The following is a 15,744-nucleotide window of genomic DNA, read 5'->3' on the forward strand; positions in this document are numbered from 1 at the left end:
CATCTTTTCCAGGGACGTCCATGCATATTTCAACAAGACAATGCAAAACCACATTCTGCACACATTACAAAGTCCTGGCTGCGGAGGAAGAGGGTACGGGTACTTGACTGGCCTGCCTGCAGTCCCGACCTGTCTCCAATAGAGAATGTGTGGCGCATTTTGAAGCGCAAAATGCGACAACGAAGACCCCATACTGTTGCCCACCTTAAGACTTGTTTGCAGGAAGAATGGGACAAAATTACACCTGAAACACTTCATCACTTGGTGTCTTCAGTCCCTAAATGTCTTTTAAGTGTTGTGAAAAGGAATGGCAACATTACAAAGTGATAAATGCTTTACTGTCCCAACTTTTTTTGAAATGTGTTGCAGGTCTGAATGACAGGAAAGGATGCATATTTACAAATGACATGAAGTTGACCAGACAAAACATGAAATATTTTTTGTTCATATTGTCTGCAATGAAATACAAGTCAAAGTAAATTTAGAAATCACTTCTTTTTTTTTTTTTTTTTTTTGCGTTTTTCATACTGTCCCTGTTGTAAAGGCTCCTTTAAGAGAGGGCTTTTATTTTGACATCATTTCTCACTTTCGGGCTGAGGAGTCTGGTGCGATAATCTGCCGTTGCCTGCTGAACTTGAATGGTCTGCTAGCCGTTGCTGAAAGGACATTTATTCCTGTTTAATTGTATTATTTGCTGCAGCAGTTACCAAGGTGTTAGTCATTGACCTACAAACTAATGCCTCTACTGCCTGTAAATTATACTTCTGCAGCTTATCCTTTATAAATACACCACCTAAAAAACTACTTACCTGTCTCCTCATCCTTATATACAACTGTGCTCTGACCGGCACCCAGAGGGGTTCACTCATCTAATAACTAACCAGATCCTGTCAGTTAAAAGTACATAACAGTCCCAACTTTTTCTGATTTGGGGTTGTATTTTATATATTATATTATATAATATAATACATTTATATATTAGAATATATTTTGAAGAATGTTGGTGATCAAACAACTGATGGGCCCCATTGACTTCCATAGTATTTTTTATTCTTCCCTATATTATGGAAGTCAATGGGGCCCATCAACTCTTTGGTTGCCCATATTCTTCAAAATACTCTAAAAACAATTCATAAAAGACAAAAACTGAATGACAATGGATGCCACAAATGTCCAGCTGTCTCCGAAATTGCATACAGTCTGAGTTGGTATTACATTTGAATTTGAACTTACTTCGCGACCGTTAAAAAAGTATGTTGAATGCGTGTAGTATGAATGCAATCCGGATGTACTACATCCGCCATGTTGTCATTATCATGTGACCTACCAACGTTCACCTCCATTTATAAATCCTCTCCCATCGCCTCATCCGGGGACTTTTCACCTACTATGTATTCGGACATACTACTCTTTTGGCGCACTGTTTTTCACATACTATAGTAGAGAAGTATTCGATTTTGGACGCAGCAGAAGAGCCTTGGAGCCCGAGAGCATGATGTGGAGCAGAAGTGGAGCCGCGGTATCAAGGCCCCGCCCGCACTCCCGCAGAATCGGTTAGTTCAGTTTACAGCAGAACAATTCATTATGTCGGTGTGAAATAAACAGTTATGGAAATGTAGAAATTAAAATTGAAGCTCTAATCTCCTCCCGAAAAAAGTCAGCTGGTGCCTCGACTACTTTGCTCAGAGAAGTTGTCAATTTCAGCTGTCAATCAGAACGTCATACCCTCGTTTTAACTAACTAAAACCAAACTTATTTGAAAAAACAAAGACTTGAACTTACACCGGCATGATAAAAACTACCTAAAATGACAGAAACCATCTTTGGAAAAAAAATATTTGAAGTGTAATTTGATTGTTTGTTTGTCTCACATCTCATTTGATTACATGGAGAGGGCGGGGTTTATGAGCTATACTGGGTCCAACCACCTGGGGGCGGCTTTGGCTTCACTCTTCAAGACTTGTGCGGCACACTTGTAGCCTGACAAGCCAGACCCACATCAAGATGTTGGGTCTGGGAACACACCATTGGTAGAGCTCAATCCGAGGGGCGGGACGAGTGCCATGCGGTTTCCCACCAGCGGAGCTAGTTTATAGATTACACTTTCGCTGTATCCGGTCAGCAAAACTCTGAACACATCTTCCTTTTTTAAGAATGACTTCAGTGCCGTTCTTTGTTCTTTTCTCAAAGAAAAGCTTAACTCTCCAAGTCTCCAAGCCGATTCGAAAGACTGCTGTTTGCCAGCAGCTTTATTTTAAGCCTGCCCACCGACTCTATACACGATGTGATTGGTCGGACTAGAGTTTGGGTTTTCATGCTCGCAAGCCAACGGAGAGTTGCTAGACTACCCTGGCTGTAAATTAGATTTGCTGCCGCTAAGTTGCGTCTAGATTTCTAGGATAGCACACTTGGGGATTTGGAACAACTTGAGTAAATAAGGACAGAATTTTCATCTTCGGTTGAACTATCGATCCTTTAAGGGATCAAATGTGTTAGATGAGATCCGGGGTTTTCAATTTTTTAGATGCTTTGGACCACCAAATGATTACCCTCATGCAAAGGACCCAGTGGTAAAAACAAAACAAACCGGAACAAATTTATACACAAAACAATATTGTATATGTCCCTTTACGAAGATCTGTTGTTTGCATCCCCTAAATTCTGTTTGAAATTAAATGTCATTGTACACTACCGGTCAAAAGTTTGAGAACGGTAAGATTTTTAATTGTTTTTGAAAGAAGTCTCTTCTGCTCACCAAGGCTGCATTTATGTTATTAAAAATACACAAAAACAGTACTATTATGAAATATTATTAAAATGTAAAATAACTGTTTTCTATTTGAATATATGTTAAAATGTCATTTATTTTTGAGATGCAAAGCTGAATTTTCAGCATCATTACTCATCAGTGTCACATGATCCTTCAGAAATCATTCTAATATGATGATTTGCTGCTCAAGAAACATGTATGATTATTATCAATGTTGAAAATAGTTGTGTAAAACATTTTTTTTTAGGATTCTTTGTTGAATAGAAAGTTCTAAACAGTTTTTATCTGAAATAGAAAGCTTTTGTAACATTGTATTACCGTTCAAAAGTTTTGGGTCGGTAAGAATTATTATTAAATTTATTTTTTGGGAAAGAACTTAAAGAAATGAATACATTTATTCAGCAAGGATGCATTAAATTGATCAAGTGACAGTATATACATTTATAATGTTGCAAAAGCTTTATATTTCAGATAAATGCTGTTCTTTTGAACTTTCTATTCATCAAATAATCCTTAAAAATTGTACACAACTGTTTTCAACATTGATAATAATCATACATGTTTCTTGAGCAGCAAATAATCATATTAGAATGATTTCTGAAGGATCATGTGACTCTAAAGACTGGAGTAATTATGCTAAAAATTCAGCTTTGAATCACAGAAATAACTTGCATTTTAAAATATATTCAAATAGAAAAAAAGTTGTAATAATATTTCACAATATTACTGTTTTTGCTGTATTTTTGATCAAATAAATGCAGCCTTGGTGAGCAGAAGAGACTTATTTCAAAACCATTAAAAAAACGTAATAATTCCAAACTTTTGACTGTATGTTTTTGTGAAAGCTGAATAAAAAATAAAAAAAATACTACATACTACAGCACAGTAGGTGGCGCTAGTGCATTCCTCAAGTGTGCAAACAGCGATGTAAAAGGAAGACCTCTAGTCGATGAGCCGCTGTGCGTTTGGGAAATTGAGTATTCGGCTGTAATCAAACTCGTGTTGATAGTGAATTTTACCATAACTCTGATATATAACCAGGCGTTTTGAATGTTACTATGTTTAATCAATAGTGCTGTTGTAATAAGCCATCCAGTAGCTTGCCAAGCACAAAGGTGATTTGTTTATCTGTTAGCTGATAGTGTTTAAATGAGCGTTTGAGTCATGCTGCTAGATGTGCTACAGGCAGCAGAGGCTGGAGGATTCACACTCATACAAGGTAACAGCATTTCGCACAACAGCAACATGAGTCTCTCATAAGTACCCCGTTTGTACCTTTCTACACCGCTGAGTATAGTAAATATATGTTTGTACCTGTTTTCAGATACTGTCAAATGCACCGGTCGGGGCTTCCTCAAGTGTCTTATTAATGCAGCTTTGAAGAGGCAAGTTCCTGTCTGCAGCTGTTTCTTTTTATTGGTTTCCATTAAGTTACACTTTAAATATTGTTTGATTTGTCTTCAAATCTTTTTAAGGGGCGAGGACGTACATGTACTGGGGTTTGAGGCGAGTGAAACAGAAGTGTGTGCTGGCTTGGACAGAAGCTGTGTGCAGAAGTGAGCAAAATAAACATATAACTTATGCACCTAACATCATAGAAATGCATGACAGATAAATACTGATTTAGGATGCACATAATTTACAATCTTAAATATCACAGTGGAGTGCAGTGGTTTTCTACTGGTTTTGCTTCAGGACTTTTATTGTGCAAAAGTAAACAAAGTACCTTAAAATTAAACTTTTTTTTTTTTTTAAATTATGCAAAACAAACATATTGTAAGTGCTTAAACAACAGCAGAAATATAACATTTTATTAATTATTGCAAACGTATCAAGTGACCAAAGAATCTGTGCCACTTTTTTTGTTTTAAGTTTATAAGCCCGGTGGTTATTTTGTTACCTTAACTATGCATGCTATTGTTAGTTTACTTTATATTATTTGCATTTACCATTATTTTTTACTGATGTTTATTAACATATCAATGTTATTTGTACAAAAACAACAGCAGAAGTATTAATATTAGCCATGTCATTCATTTGTGCCATAAATATGCACAGCCTTTGACATAAAATATTGCTATTTTTAATTTGATAAGCCTGGTTATTTTGCTACCCTTTTATTATTATTATTATTATTATTATTTTTTTATCATATTTTGCTAACTATATGGGATTTTATTTACTCTATTATTGACATAAACAACAGCAAAAGTGTAATATTAATAATATTATATTACTGATTAATATACTACCATTTAGGACAGATGTGCTGCCTTTTTTGGAGTCACAGCACACTAGTTGATTGTATTTTTTATTTATTTATTTTATTTTTCATCTGATTTGTGTGTTTTATAGGCTTCATTTTCATAAGGGTTTCCCTGATCCCCTCGGCTGGATGTGCAGATCATCTTTCACCGTCGATCAGTTCACTTCTCAACACATAACTAAGCTCATCAAAGACACGCAGCATCCCAAAGCATCAGTACTTGTTGTTGACTCTCTCTCGTTGGTTTTAAGACATCATGACCCTGTTGTCATCTGTCACAGACTTCAAGAGCTTAGAAAAGGTGAAACATTTCTCATTGGCAAACTGTGTTGCCTTTAATGCCTGGTACACATTGTCTGATTTTGGGCTATCCCAGACGAAAGATGACCAATTTTGACGATTTCTGTGGCCGTGGCCCCTAAGCAGTGGTCCTTCGTCATACAGTGAGAGAAGTTCAAAGACAGCTGTTGTCACGGTCTTGCGACCAAAGATAGCCTGCGATAGTCAGAAATTTAGCATGATCATCTCACAGTATGGTTGCTGCTATGTCTTCTAACTAGACAATAAAATGCAACATGAAATGGCGTATTGATCAACGTTGCATGCTGCTAAAACTTAAAACTACTTACAGTGGCGCAAAAAAGTATTTAGTCAGCCACCAATTGTGCAAGTTCTCCCACTTAAAAATATGAGAGAGGCCTGTCATTTTCATCATAGGTACACTTCATCTTTGAGAGACAGAATGAGAAAAAAAATCCATAAAATCACATTGTCTGATTTTTAAATAATTTATTTGCAAATTATGGTGGAAAATAAGTATTTGGTCAATAACAAAAGTTAATCTCAATACTTTGTTATATACCCTTTGTTGGCAATGACAGAGGTCAAACGTTTTCTGTCTCCACCAGGTTTTTACACACTGTTGCTGGTAGTTTGGTCCATTCCTCCATGTAGATCTCCTCTAGAGCAGTGATGTTTTGGGGCTGTCACTGGACAACACGGATTTTCAACTCCCTCCAAAGATTTTCTATGGGGTTGAGATCTGGAGTCTGGCTAGGCCACTCCAGGACCTTGAAATGCTTCTTACGAAGCCACTCCTTCGTTGCCCGGGCGGTGTGTTTGGGATCATTGTCATGCTGGAAGACCCAGCCACGTTTCATCTTCAATGCCCTTGATGGAATGGAAGGAGGTTAACTCAAAATCTCACGATACATGGCCCCATTCATTCTTTCCTTTACACGGCTCAGTCGTCCTGGTCCCTTTGCAGAAAAACAGCCCCAAAGCATGATGTTTCCACCCCCATGCTTCACAGTAGGTATGGTGTTCTTTGCATGCAACTTGGCATTCTTTCTACTAGGGGTGCTCCGATCGATCGGCAACCGCGCTCTCTCTCTCTCCCTCCCTCTCATAATGCTCAAATGGCTTCACATCAGCTCATCGCATGTGCTCTAAAATCGAGCTGCACAGTTGACACAGGATTTGCCACTTTGCACAATCGAGGCAGTGTCGCATCGTCACTAAAGTTTATCATTTGCATCTATTTTTAAGTCTTGCCAGTGTTCAAACCGCACTTGCACGCACGGTCTGGAGAGACACACACACACACACACACACACACAGGCCATCTCACAAAAAGCTTGCGAGTACAAATTGCACTGAAATGGTCAGATACACACAAATGTATGTACTAAATGACCATCTTGACGAGTATGCACGTAAACCCCGTCATGACTCGCGAGTGAACGTTTGTGCAACTGTAACCGTATCCGTGTTCGCTCTTAAAGTGACAGCAGTCAAATAAACTGCTGCTGTCTCTGAGTTTCTCTTTGTCTTGTGTTGTTTGATGAACCTTTATGACACTCACTGCTCTTGAATGACTAACTTTTGCAGCCTTAAGTGTAAGGATTAATCTAATTTAATTTATTCAGGGAAGACCAATATTAATTTACATTTGATTTCTTATTAAATGTCTTTAGTATTTCTTACCTCAATACTAATGTTAGACCTACCTGAAAAATTGTTTTTAAAAACAAAAATGCACTGCATGATCAAATATTTCGGTGAGTTTATTATATACATTTATTTGGGAAAGAAGGCCTACAGTAGCCTTAAGTTATCTCATTTTCTAAAATAAACACTTGGTGGTTCTTCAAGACCTTGACTCAGTTAATTTAGAGTTAGTTTCATTTCTTCAAATGGTGCAAACTCTGCAAGATTATAGATAAAAGATTGCCATTCTGTGATCGGCAGTGATCGGCAATCGGCAGATCATGATCTTGGTGATCGGTAACTGGTGATCAGCCCCAAAAATGCTGATCGGAGCATCTCTACTTTCTACCAAATAGTTCTATTTTGGTTTCATCTGACCATATTACATTCTCCCAATCCTCTTCTGGATCATCCAAATGCTCTCTAGCAAACTTCAGACAGGCCCGGACATGTACTGGCTTAAGCAGGGGGACACATCTGGCACTGCAGGATTTGAGTCCCTGGCGGCGTAGTGTTACTGATGGTAGCCTTTGTTACTTTGGTCCCAGCTCTTTGCAGGTCATTCACTAGGTCCGTCACTAGGTACCATTCTTGTGATCATTTTGACCCCATGGGGTGAGATCTTACGTGGAGCCCCAGATGGAGGGAGATTATCAGTGGTCTTGTATGTCTTCCATTTTCTAATAATTGCTCCCACAGTTGATTTCTTCACACCAAGCTGCTTACCTATTGCAGATTCAGTCTTCTCAGCCTGGTGCAGGTCTACAATTTTGTTTCTGGTGTCCTTTGGCAGCTCTTTGGTCTTGGCCATAGTGGAGTTTGGAGTCTGACTGTTTGAGGTTGTGGACAGGTGTCTTTTATACTGATAACGAGTTCAAACAGGTGCCATTAATACAGGTAACGAGTGGAGGACAGAGGAGCCTCTTAAAGAAGTTGTTACAGGTCTGTGAGAGCCAGAAATCTTGCTTTTTTGTAGGTGACCAAATACTTATTTTCCACCATAATTTGCAAATAAATTCTTAAAAATTCTTATAAATTCTTTTTTTCTCATTCTGTCTCTCATAGTTGTAGTGTACCTATGACGAAAATATATTTTTAAGTGGGAGAACTTGCATAATTGGCGGCTGACTAAATACTTTTTTGCCCCCCTGAAATCAAAATGTACTTTTTTTTTTGCTTTTTGTATGAATATGTTAGCCTTAAGGTTATGAATAAGCTAGAGTGCTCCAAAATTCACATTTAGGAGATTTCAAAACATAGTCTCTCAGTTCCACTAAATTGAATCACAGATTTTTATGACATCAGCTTCTCATCACATCTGTCCAATCAAATGCTCTCTAGAATCTGAACCTCCCTCCCCTTAAATAGACACTCATTCTGAAACTGCTGCTGAAATCGGTCACTTTTTCACACATTTACTATTTTCTACAAGGTGAATGGCACATACTGCACTACATAGTGGTTAGGGAACAATTCAGACAGTGTAAATATGCTTTCAGTCGAGGCGAATGACATCTGGTTTCATGTTAGTTTCACGCACACCGCCGCAGCGCACACACAGACCACAGAGCGGATCATATGTGCGAATCAGCGCAGATCAGAAAACGGATCGGACCCATGTGAATTCTGCTGCATTTCGGAGCCATATTGAGGAGATTATGATGAGAAACGATTCGAGATTAGGAGAAAACTGATATGTGAATGTGATCTAAACGAAACACTATTGGCTGTTTTAAAAAAGGGGATTAGCTGCTTGATATGTCCTGCCCTGTCTTCCTGTTCCAGGGGAAATTACGTCAACATATTGAATAATGCTGTGCATTTCAAGGCACTTCAGTGGGCCTTTAAGCTCCATTTACAAATTTGGCATGCCAAGTTGGCCTCTTTTCCCTAGCCATGACTGTGTCCATATTCTCCTCTTTCGCTTCCTCTTTTTTTCAGCGCACCTAAAAACCACAATTGCCAAAGTGTGATTCATCTTGCTCTATTTACCACTAGTGCATACTGATGATGTTTTATTCTTCTATACTTGTGTGCGTTGTAGCCTACGATTCAATAGGTGTCGTAATCGTACAGTCTACACACATGCCGTACCGAGTTTATTAGATCCATGTTGTACAGTGTGATTTGTAGTGATCTTATAGGATTGCAGAAATCTGTAGCAGGCATCAAATTCTCTGGAAATAATGCTCTTATTTGTTTTTTCCGCTGACCACTAGGAGGAGATATTAAAACTATTATCGGTCTCCTGCATACAGACATGCACCTGCACGGTATTGTAGGTATTGTAAGCCACTTAGCCAGTACTGTTATCTCTGTGGCGCCTGCAAACAATGAACATCATGCTGTGGCTACGACCACGCGGCGTACAAAGTCAGGCAAAGTTATGCAAGAGGTAAGACGTGAGTTTTTACTCTGAATAAACATGTGATTCTGAACTAAAGTCATTAATTTGTAATCAATTTATAGGTAGAGTATTTCAATGTGTCCGAAGACGCAACCCTTTCTGTACAGGCCAAAGCCCGTCAACCTGGGCATGTGCAGAAAGAGCCAGATGCAGCAGAGGTGAGCAAAGCCGCTTTGATTCTCAATGACTTTAGATGGAGGCTTTTTGTTGTAACCGTTTGTCTTTCATTGTGATCTGAGCAGGCTGATCCAGCATTAAACTTGACCTTCAATCTACGCCTGTCCGAGGAGGAGAGAAAAGCCAAGGAGAAAGTGGCACTGCCATTTGTATTTAGCCAAGAGAAGTAAGAGACGTCAATTGATGAAAACGGTGTTATCTTATGCTGCTGCCTTGTGCTATCTGACGTTAATACGAGTTTCTTAGTTAAAATGGTACATGAACAACCTCTCAAGTCATATTTACCACTGGGAAGCGCATTTCGATACCCAAGTTGAGCAAGCCATAATCCTAAACTTAAAGGGGTCATGAATTGAGAAATCAACTTTTCATTCAGCCTTTGATATATATAAAAGTTCATCGTGATATAAGAATATCATGTACGTTTCGGAGCTGAAATTGTCCTTGTTAGTCAAAGAAAAGCTTTTATTGACACCAGGCCCAGCAAACGCTCGATCTCAGAATGTGCCAAGCTGTGACGTCTGAAACGCTGCCTCAATAGAAGAAGTAGTACCCCTGATTCGATAGATAGATAGATAGATAGATAGATAGATAGATAGATAGATAGATAGATAGATAGATAGATAGATAGATAGATAGATAGATAGATAGATAGATAGATAGATAGATAGATAATTAGCCTTTGGTATAATTTATATACAATTAATGTATTTATTCATATTTTGTATTCTTTTTGTTAGGTGTTATTCATTTTATGTGCTTTTGTCATGAATTTTTTTTATATTTCTATTTAGCTTTAATTAAAATATATTTAAGTTTTTGTAATTTTACTATAATTTGTATTAGTTTTATAATTTAATGAATTGCCAAGGCTACATTTCTAATACGTTTTTTTTAAAGGTGCAGTGTGTTATATTTATGAAGATCTATTGACAGAAATGCAATATAATATACATACTCTGTGTGCAGAATTATTAGGCACGTTGATTTTCTGATCATATTTTTTTTACAGGCACATTTAACCAATTCCAAACCACAGTAATCCTAATAACTACTATTAATTTAGTATTTAATAACATATAAGTGATATATAATTGTTCATGAAGGCTGGAAATGAAAAACACCTTATATTCAGGTGTGCAGAATTATTAGGCATGTTTTCTTTTACAGATAAATTGAGCCAAAAAAGAGATTTAACTCAGACTGAAAAGTCAAAAATTATTAAATGCCCATGAGAAGGATGCAATACTAATGCAATACTAGACATTGCAGTTAAGGCGTGACCATTGGACAGTGAAATGCTCGTTTGGTCAACATGGTCAGACAAAAACATGTGGCGGAGAAAAGACACCTGTTAACTGCAAAAGAATTAAGAATTAAGGTGAAGAATTAAGGGTGAAACCATCAGAAACCAGCACCACATCCTCTAGTACCACTGTTTGAAGAATTCCTCTTCCAGAATCTGGCAGTACGTTTTGGGAGTTCATTTTTAGTCCATCTCTGCAAAACAGACTTCAGGATGGACTAAAATTAACTCCCAAAACATACTGCCAGATTCTGGAAGAGGAATTCTTCAAACAGTGGTACTAGAGGATGTGGTGCTGGTCCTTCAAGAGTCACTCTCAACCTATCTGTCCATAAAGCCTATAAAAAAACCTTCTTCATGTATTTTACAACACTTCCGCTTGTGATTCTTATTTTGTGGGGGTCATTTTTTAGGATTCTTTACCTAACTGAAGTCTCTGAGATCCTGACACCTTGCACTTCTGGAGACTCCAGGTAGGTTGCAGCTCTGGAAAATGGTGGCGCTGGAGACTAAAGGGTTCCTGATGGTTTCACCCTTTATTCTTCACCTTAATTCTTAATTCTTTTGCAGTTAACAGGTGTCTTTTCTCCGCCACATGTTTTTGTCTGACCCTGCTGACCCAACGAGCATTTCACTGTCCAATGGTCATGCCTTAACTGCAATGTCTTGTATTGCATTAGTATTGTATCCTCATGGGCATTTAATCATTTTTGACTTTTCAGTCTGAATTAAATCTCTTTTTTGGCTCATTTTATCTGTAAAAGAAAACATGCCTAATAATTCTGCACACCTGAATATAAGGTGTTTTTCATTTCCAGCCTTTGTGAACAATTATATACCACTTATAAATGATTAAATACAAAATGAATAGTATTTATTCAGTTTAATGCGGTTTGGAATTGGTCAAATGTGTCTGGAAAAAAAATATGATCAGAAAATCAACGTGCCTAATAGGGATGCCACAATTCTCAATATAATATTGAATCGTTCGGTACGGCATTCACGGTTACATACGCGCTTGTGAATTGCGTTTTTTTTTTTTCGGTTTTGCATTTAATTAATAATTTTTCTACAAATTCTATCATTTGCCTCCATCCCAATACTGAACAACGTGACCTACATTCACATCACACGTTAGTGGTAGAGTTATACTCACAGAACACTATAGTCATTCACACTCACGAAAGTTCATTATCTGCATGCGTTTTAAAGCCTTGCCGGCTCATTCGAGTGCGCGGTTTTAACAAGTGCTTCTCCGAGCGCTCACTAAAAGCCTGTCAAACACGTGATTACCGTGCTAAGTAGTCGTCTTACTGCGCTAATACTGTCAAATACACACAAGGTTAACATAAACACAGTCGGTTATGTCTAAAGTGAAAGTAAAATCGCGTGTGTCTGTATATTAGATGTGTAGAGGTCTTAAATTGACAGCAGCGCAGCCTATATTGAACACGCTGTCCTTAAAGGGATAGTGCACCTCTAAAATTGTCATTATTTACTTACTCTAATATTGTTCCAAACCTATATTCATTTCTCGATGACTGAATTTTCATTTTTGATTGAACTAACCCTTTAAATGTTGTGCAATTCACAACCTCACCGTTAGATGCCGCTAAATATCACGCACTGCACCTTTAAGTTTTCGATCTAGTATTTAATATTATTCTGCTTTACTTAAAGTGAACAAAAACAATTTTTCATAGTTATAGTTAACAATAATAATACTCTTATTGTATTAAAGGTGGGGTAGGTAAGTATGATCTAAAACACTTTTGTCCAAATTTGTTTAAACTGTCTTTATATGTCAATACATAATTAAAATTTAAGTACTCTGAAAAAGAGAGTATAAAAATCGAGTGACTCTAGACTTTTTAATCTGCAATAAACACCGCTCATTATTTTCGTTCGGGCCGAATCAAGTGATTGGCTTGGGCGCCTGTCACTCTCTCGCTACCATGGCTACCACCGCTTTTGCTACAGGATCTGCCCACATGCGCGCACCCCAGTGTTGCCAAGTCGGGCTACTGCTACACTGTTGCCGCGGGCTGTTTTTCATGTCCGCGGGTTGAAGCGACCCCAATTATGTGATGTTTTGCCCCGGGATTTGCGAATTTTAGCAGGCAGCCCTACCAAAAGACACATATTTTACCCCCCAAACCAGTTTTTACCGGAGAAACACGATTGGGCTTGTTTTGGGCTAGTTTTGAGTAGCAATTGGGCGGATTTTGTTGTGAAAACCTGGCAACCCTGTTTGAGTTCAAGAGGCTGTATTTCTGCTGGACAGGTAATCTTTCATTTTGATTATAAATTTTTTTGGTTTATGTTTTCATGAAGCATGTATCACTAGCACACGTAGCTGCCTAATATAGCTAACATAACATTACTTAGCATAAAGTTACAATGTTATACACCTAGCGAGCCATTAGTAGAGATGATAAATACTCAATATGCTTAGCTCAAGTTGATCGCTGTCGTGTTGAATTTCGCAAAATGTAATTTTAGATAACAAAATGCATGTGTAAAAGCTGGTACACCGCATCCAGGAACTTTTTTTAGAACTAAGTTAGCTTTAGCTACTACCCTCTGTCTAAACTCTTTTACCATGTTCACCGGGAACTTTACCTGCACGTTTATTTCGGCCCTTGGTTTGTTTTTATATACTCTACCAATGTTTACATCTTGTATCTGTGTGTGTCGTAGACACTGTGTTGTGTGTGTATTTTGAACTTTACCAGTATCGTTATTCTAGCTTGAGAGTGAGTACTAAAAGACATCTTATTTGTTTATATTCATAATGATAAAGTTAGATTTTTTATTACATGTGATTCTGACATGATGTCACTACGTGCACTTCTTCTCCGCTCGTCTCAGGTCAGGTAAATAATGCGTCTTCCAGCTGAGCGGTCGGCCTGGCGCGTTCATGTGTTTTGGGGGCGTGGCTTTGGAAAGAGCCCAGAAGGGAGAAGGTGGAGTGAATGGAAATAATGAGCTGTCTTTAAAACAGTCGTGAGAGGTCTACAGACACTCAATTTTCATACTTTCTTTTTCAGAGTACTTACATTTTAATTATGTATTGATATATAACGAAAGTTTAAACAAATTTGGAAAAAAAGTTATAACCAAATCCTACCTACCCTACCTTTAATAGTCTGGAAAAAAAATTCTGCATGTTTTATAACAAATCCGGGTTACATTTTATTTTAAGTTGGCCTTGTTACAGTGTAACTATACATATTAATTAACAACATATACTTACTGTTGGGTTAAATTAAGGTTTTTTGAGGGTTAGTTGCATGTAATTATGTATAGTTTACTGTTATTACTATAGTAGGTACAAGTAAAATATGTAACAAGGACACTGTAAAATAAAGCGTCGCCAAGATATTTTAAAAAATATCATTATTTTAAAAATAATACATTTGATGTCAGACGTTGTCTTTCATGCTGCAATCTGTTCTCCCCCCTCCCCCAGAAAATCAGCTCTTCTGAGGCCGACTCCTGGCTCGGGACGGATCATGTACGAGCCCGATGCCAACGATGACTTTGACGAGGAGGATCCAGATGATGATCTTGATGTGTGAATGAAGACAGTCCACATCATGACCTCAATCTGGGAATGTCATATCCATCTTTATAAATTATTTATTTATGATACTTTCTTTTATTGTGAATCAAATAGTCCAAGGCAGTCTGTTGTCAGCTGTTACAAGACCAGGTTTGAGGATGTTATTTTGACATGTAAATTGATGAACAAGTGTTAGTAATGCTGTGCAGTTTTTGTATTGGTGGATAAAAAAGCACTTATTTTCAAGCACTGATTTGAAAATATTTTAAGAATAATTGCCCGATTATGATTATTATTGACTTATTACAAAGCTCATTTGATTTAATTCTGTTTTTTATACATGTTGACATGGAGGGGCAGCTTTTCACTTGTTGGTGGAGATCTTGAACAGAGCTCCTGGAATGATCCTCAAACTTTGTCACGCTCCAAACAAAATAAAGTACAATAATTAATTTGTTACATTTATATAGCGCTTTTCTAGGCACGCTTTACATATAGAAGGGGGAATCTCCTCAACCACATTAAAAAATTATCAATAAAATTATTTTGAAATTCAAACATGCTTACAAATTGTACACATTTTATTTCAGATTTTCACTGATTTAAAGGGATAGTTCACCCAAAAATGAAAATTCTGTCATGTACTCACCCTCAAGTTTTTCCAAACCTGTATGAGTTTCTTTATTCTGCTGAACACAAAGGAAGATATTTGGAAGAATATTTGTAACCAAGCATATTTTGGCTGTGAAATTTAATTAATATGAGTGAGTAACATACTGATAATTACTGGCATAACAAACATGCTTAAAGTCAATATGAAACATTGGCTGTGTCCGAAACCCTAGGAAGCTGACTCGTTGCCTCGCTGCCTTATCAGACAATGGCTTGTAAGGCAGCGTTTGTGCTTGAAGGCACCTCACAAAATTAATTTCGGACAGACTACTGAGGCAGTGTAACAGTTAATTGATCTACAGCAAAATAGAGAGAGCTTTGGTGAGAACTAAACAAATATTTAATTACTACATTAGTGATTTCTCACTAGAAATTACATCAGAAGTGGAAAATGTTGGTAAAAAACAAACTGACCAGCAAATGCAACTTTCGGACGCCATCTTTTTCCCCAGCTCAACTCTCACAGAATGGAAAGCACAGGATTGTGGGATATCAAAGGCAGCAAAGGATACATATATGCTGCCTTCAAAAATCGATCAGAAGGCATCTCAGGAGACAGGAAGTGAAGCTAACATTAGATTCGGACGTGCCT

The 15,744-nt window shown here is 37.6% G+C and overlaps 1 protein-coding gene across 2 annotated transcripts; it reads left to right on the forward strand.

The window, feature by feature from the left end:
• The first annotated feature begins 3,683 nt into the window (after positions 1 to 3,683).
• elp5 (elongator acetyltransferase complex subunit 5) lies at positions 3,684 to 15,042 on the forward strand. Of its 2 annotated transcripts, XM_079808745.1 has the most exons (8): positions 3,684 to 3,989; positions 4,095 to 4,155; positions 4,246 to 4,326; positions 5,126 to 5,337; positions 9,245 to 9,420; positions 9,495 to 9,590; positions 9,675 to 9,775; positions 14,388 to 15,042. In XM_079808745.1, exons 1-8 carry the CDS (start codon positions 3,935 to 3,937, stop codon positions 14,494 to 14,496), a joined length of 891 nt encoding a protein of 296 aa, XP_079664871.1. In that variant the 5' UTR covers positions 3,684 to 3,934; the 3' UTR covers positions 14,497 to 15,042. The 2 variants fall into 2 exon arrangements, with proteins under 2 accessions (XP_079664871.1, XP_079664870.1); XM_079808744.1 differs by having other exon boundaries at positions 3,727 to 3,989; positions 4,095 to 4,326.
• Positions 15,043 to 15,744: the final 702 nt, after the last annotated feature.

The sequence above is a fragment of the Gobio gobio genome (genome assembly GCF_949357685.1).
Source record: "Gobio gobio genome assembly, chromosome: 2".
Lineage (NCBI taxonomy): Eukaryota > Metazoa > Chordata > Actinopteri > Cypriniformes > Gobionidae > Gobio > Gobio gobio.

Excerpts from the sequence above, each read along its gene's own strand:
- elp5 (XM_079808744.1), top strand. The coding sequence starts at position 3,935 with ATGCTGCTAGATGTGCTACAGGCAGCAGAGGCTGGAGGATTCACACTC. Across the intron at positions 4,327-5,125 it reads GACAGAAGCTGTGTGCAGAA|GCTTCATTTTCATAAGGGTT; the intron begins GTGAGCAAAATA and ends TGTGTTTTATAG. Across the intron at positions 9,421-9,494 it reads CAGGCAAAGTTATGCAAGAG|GTAGAGTATTTCAATGTGTC; the intron begins GTAAGACGTGAG and ends ATCAATTTATAG.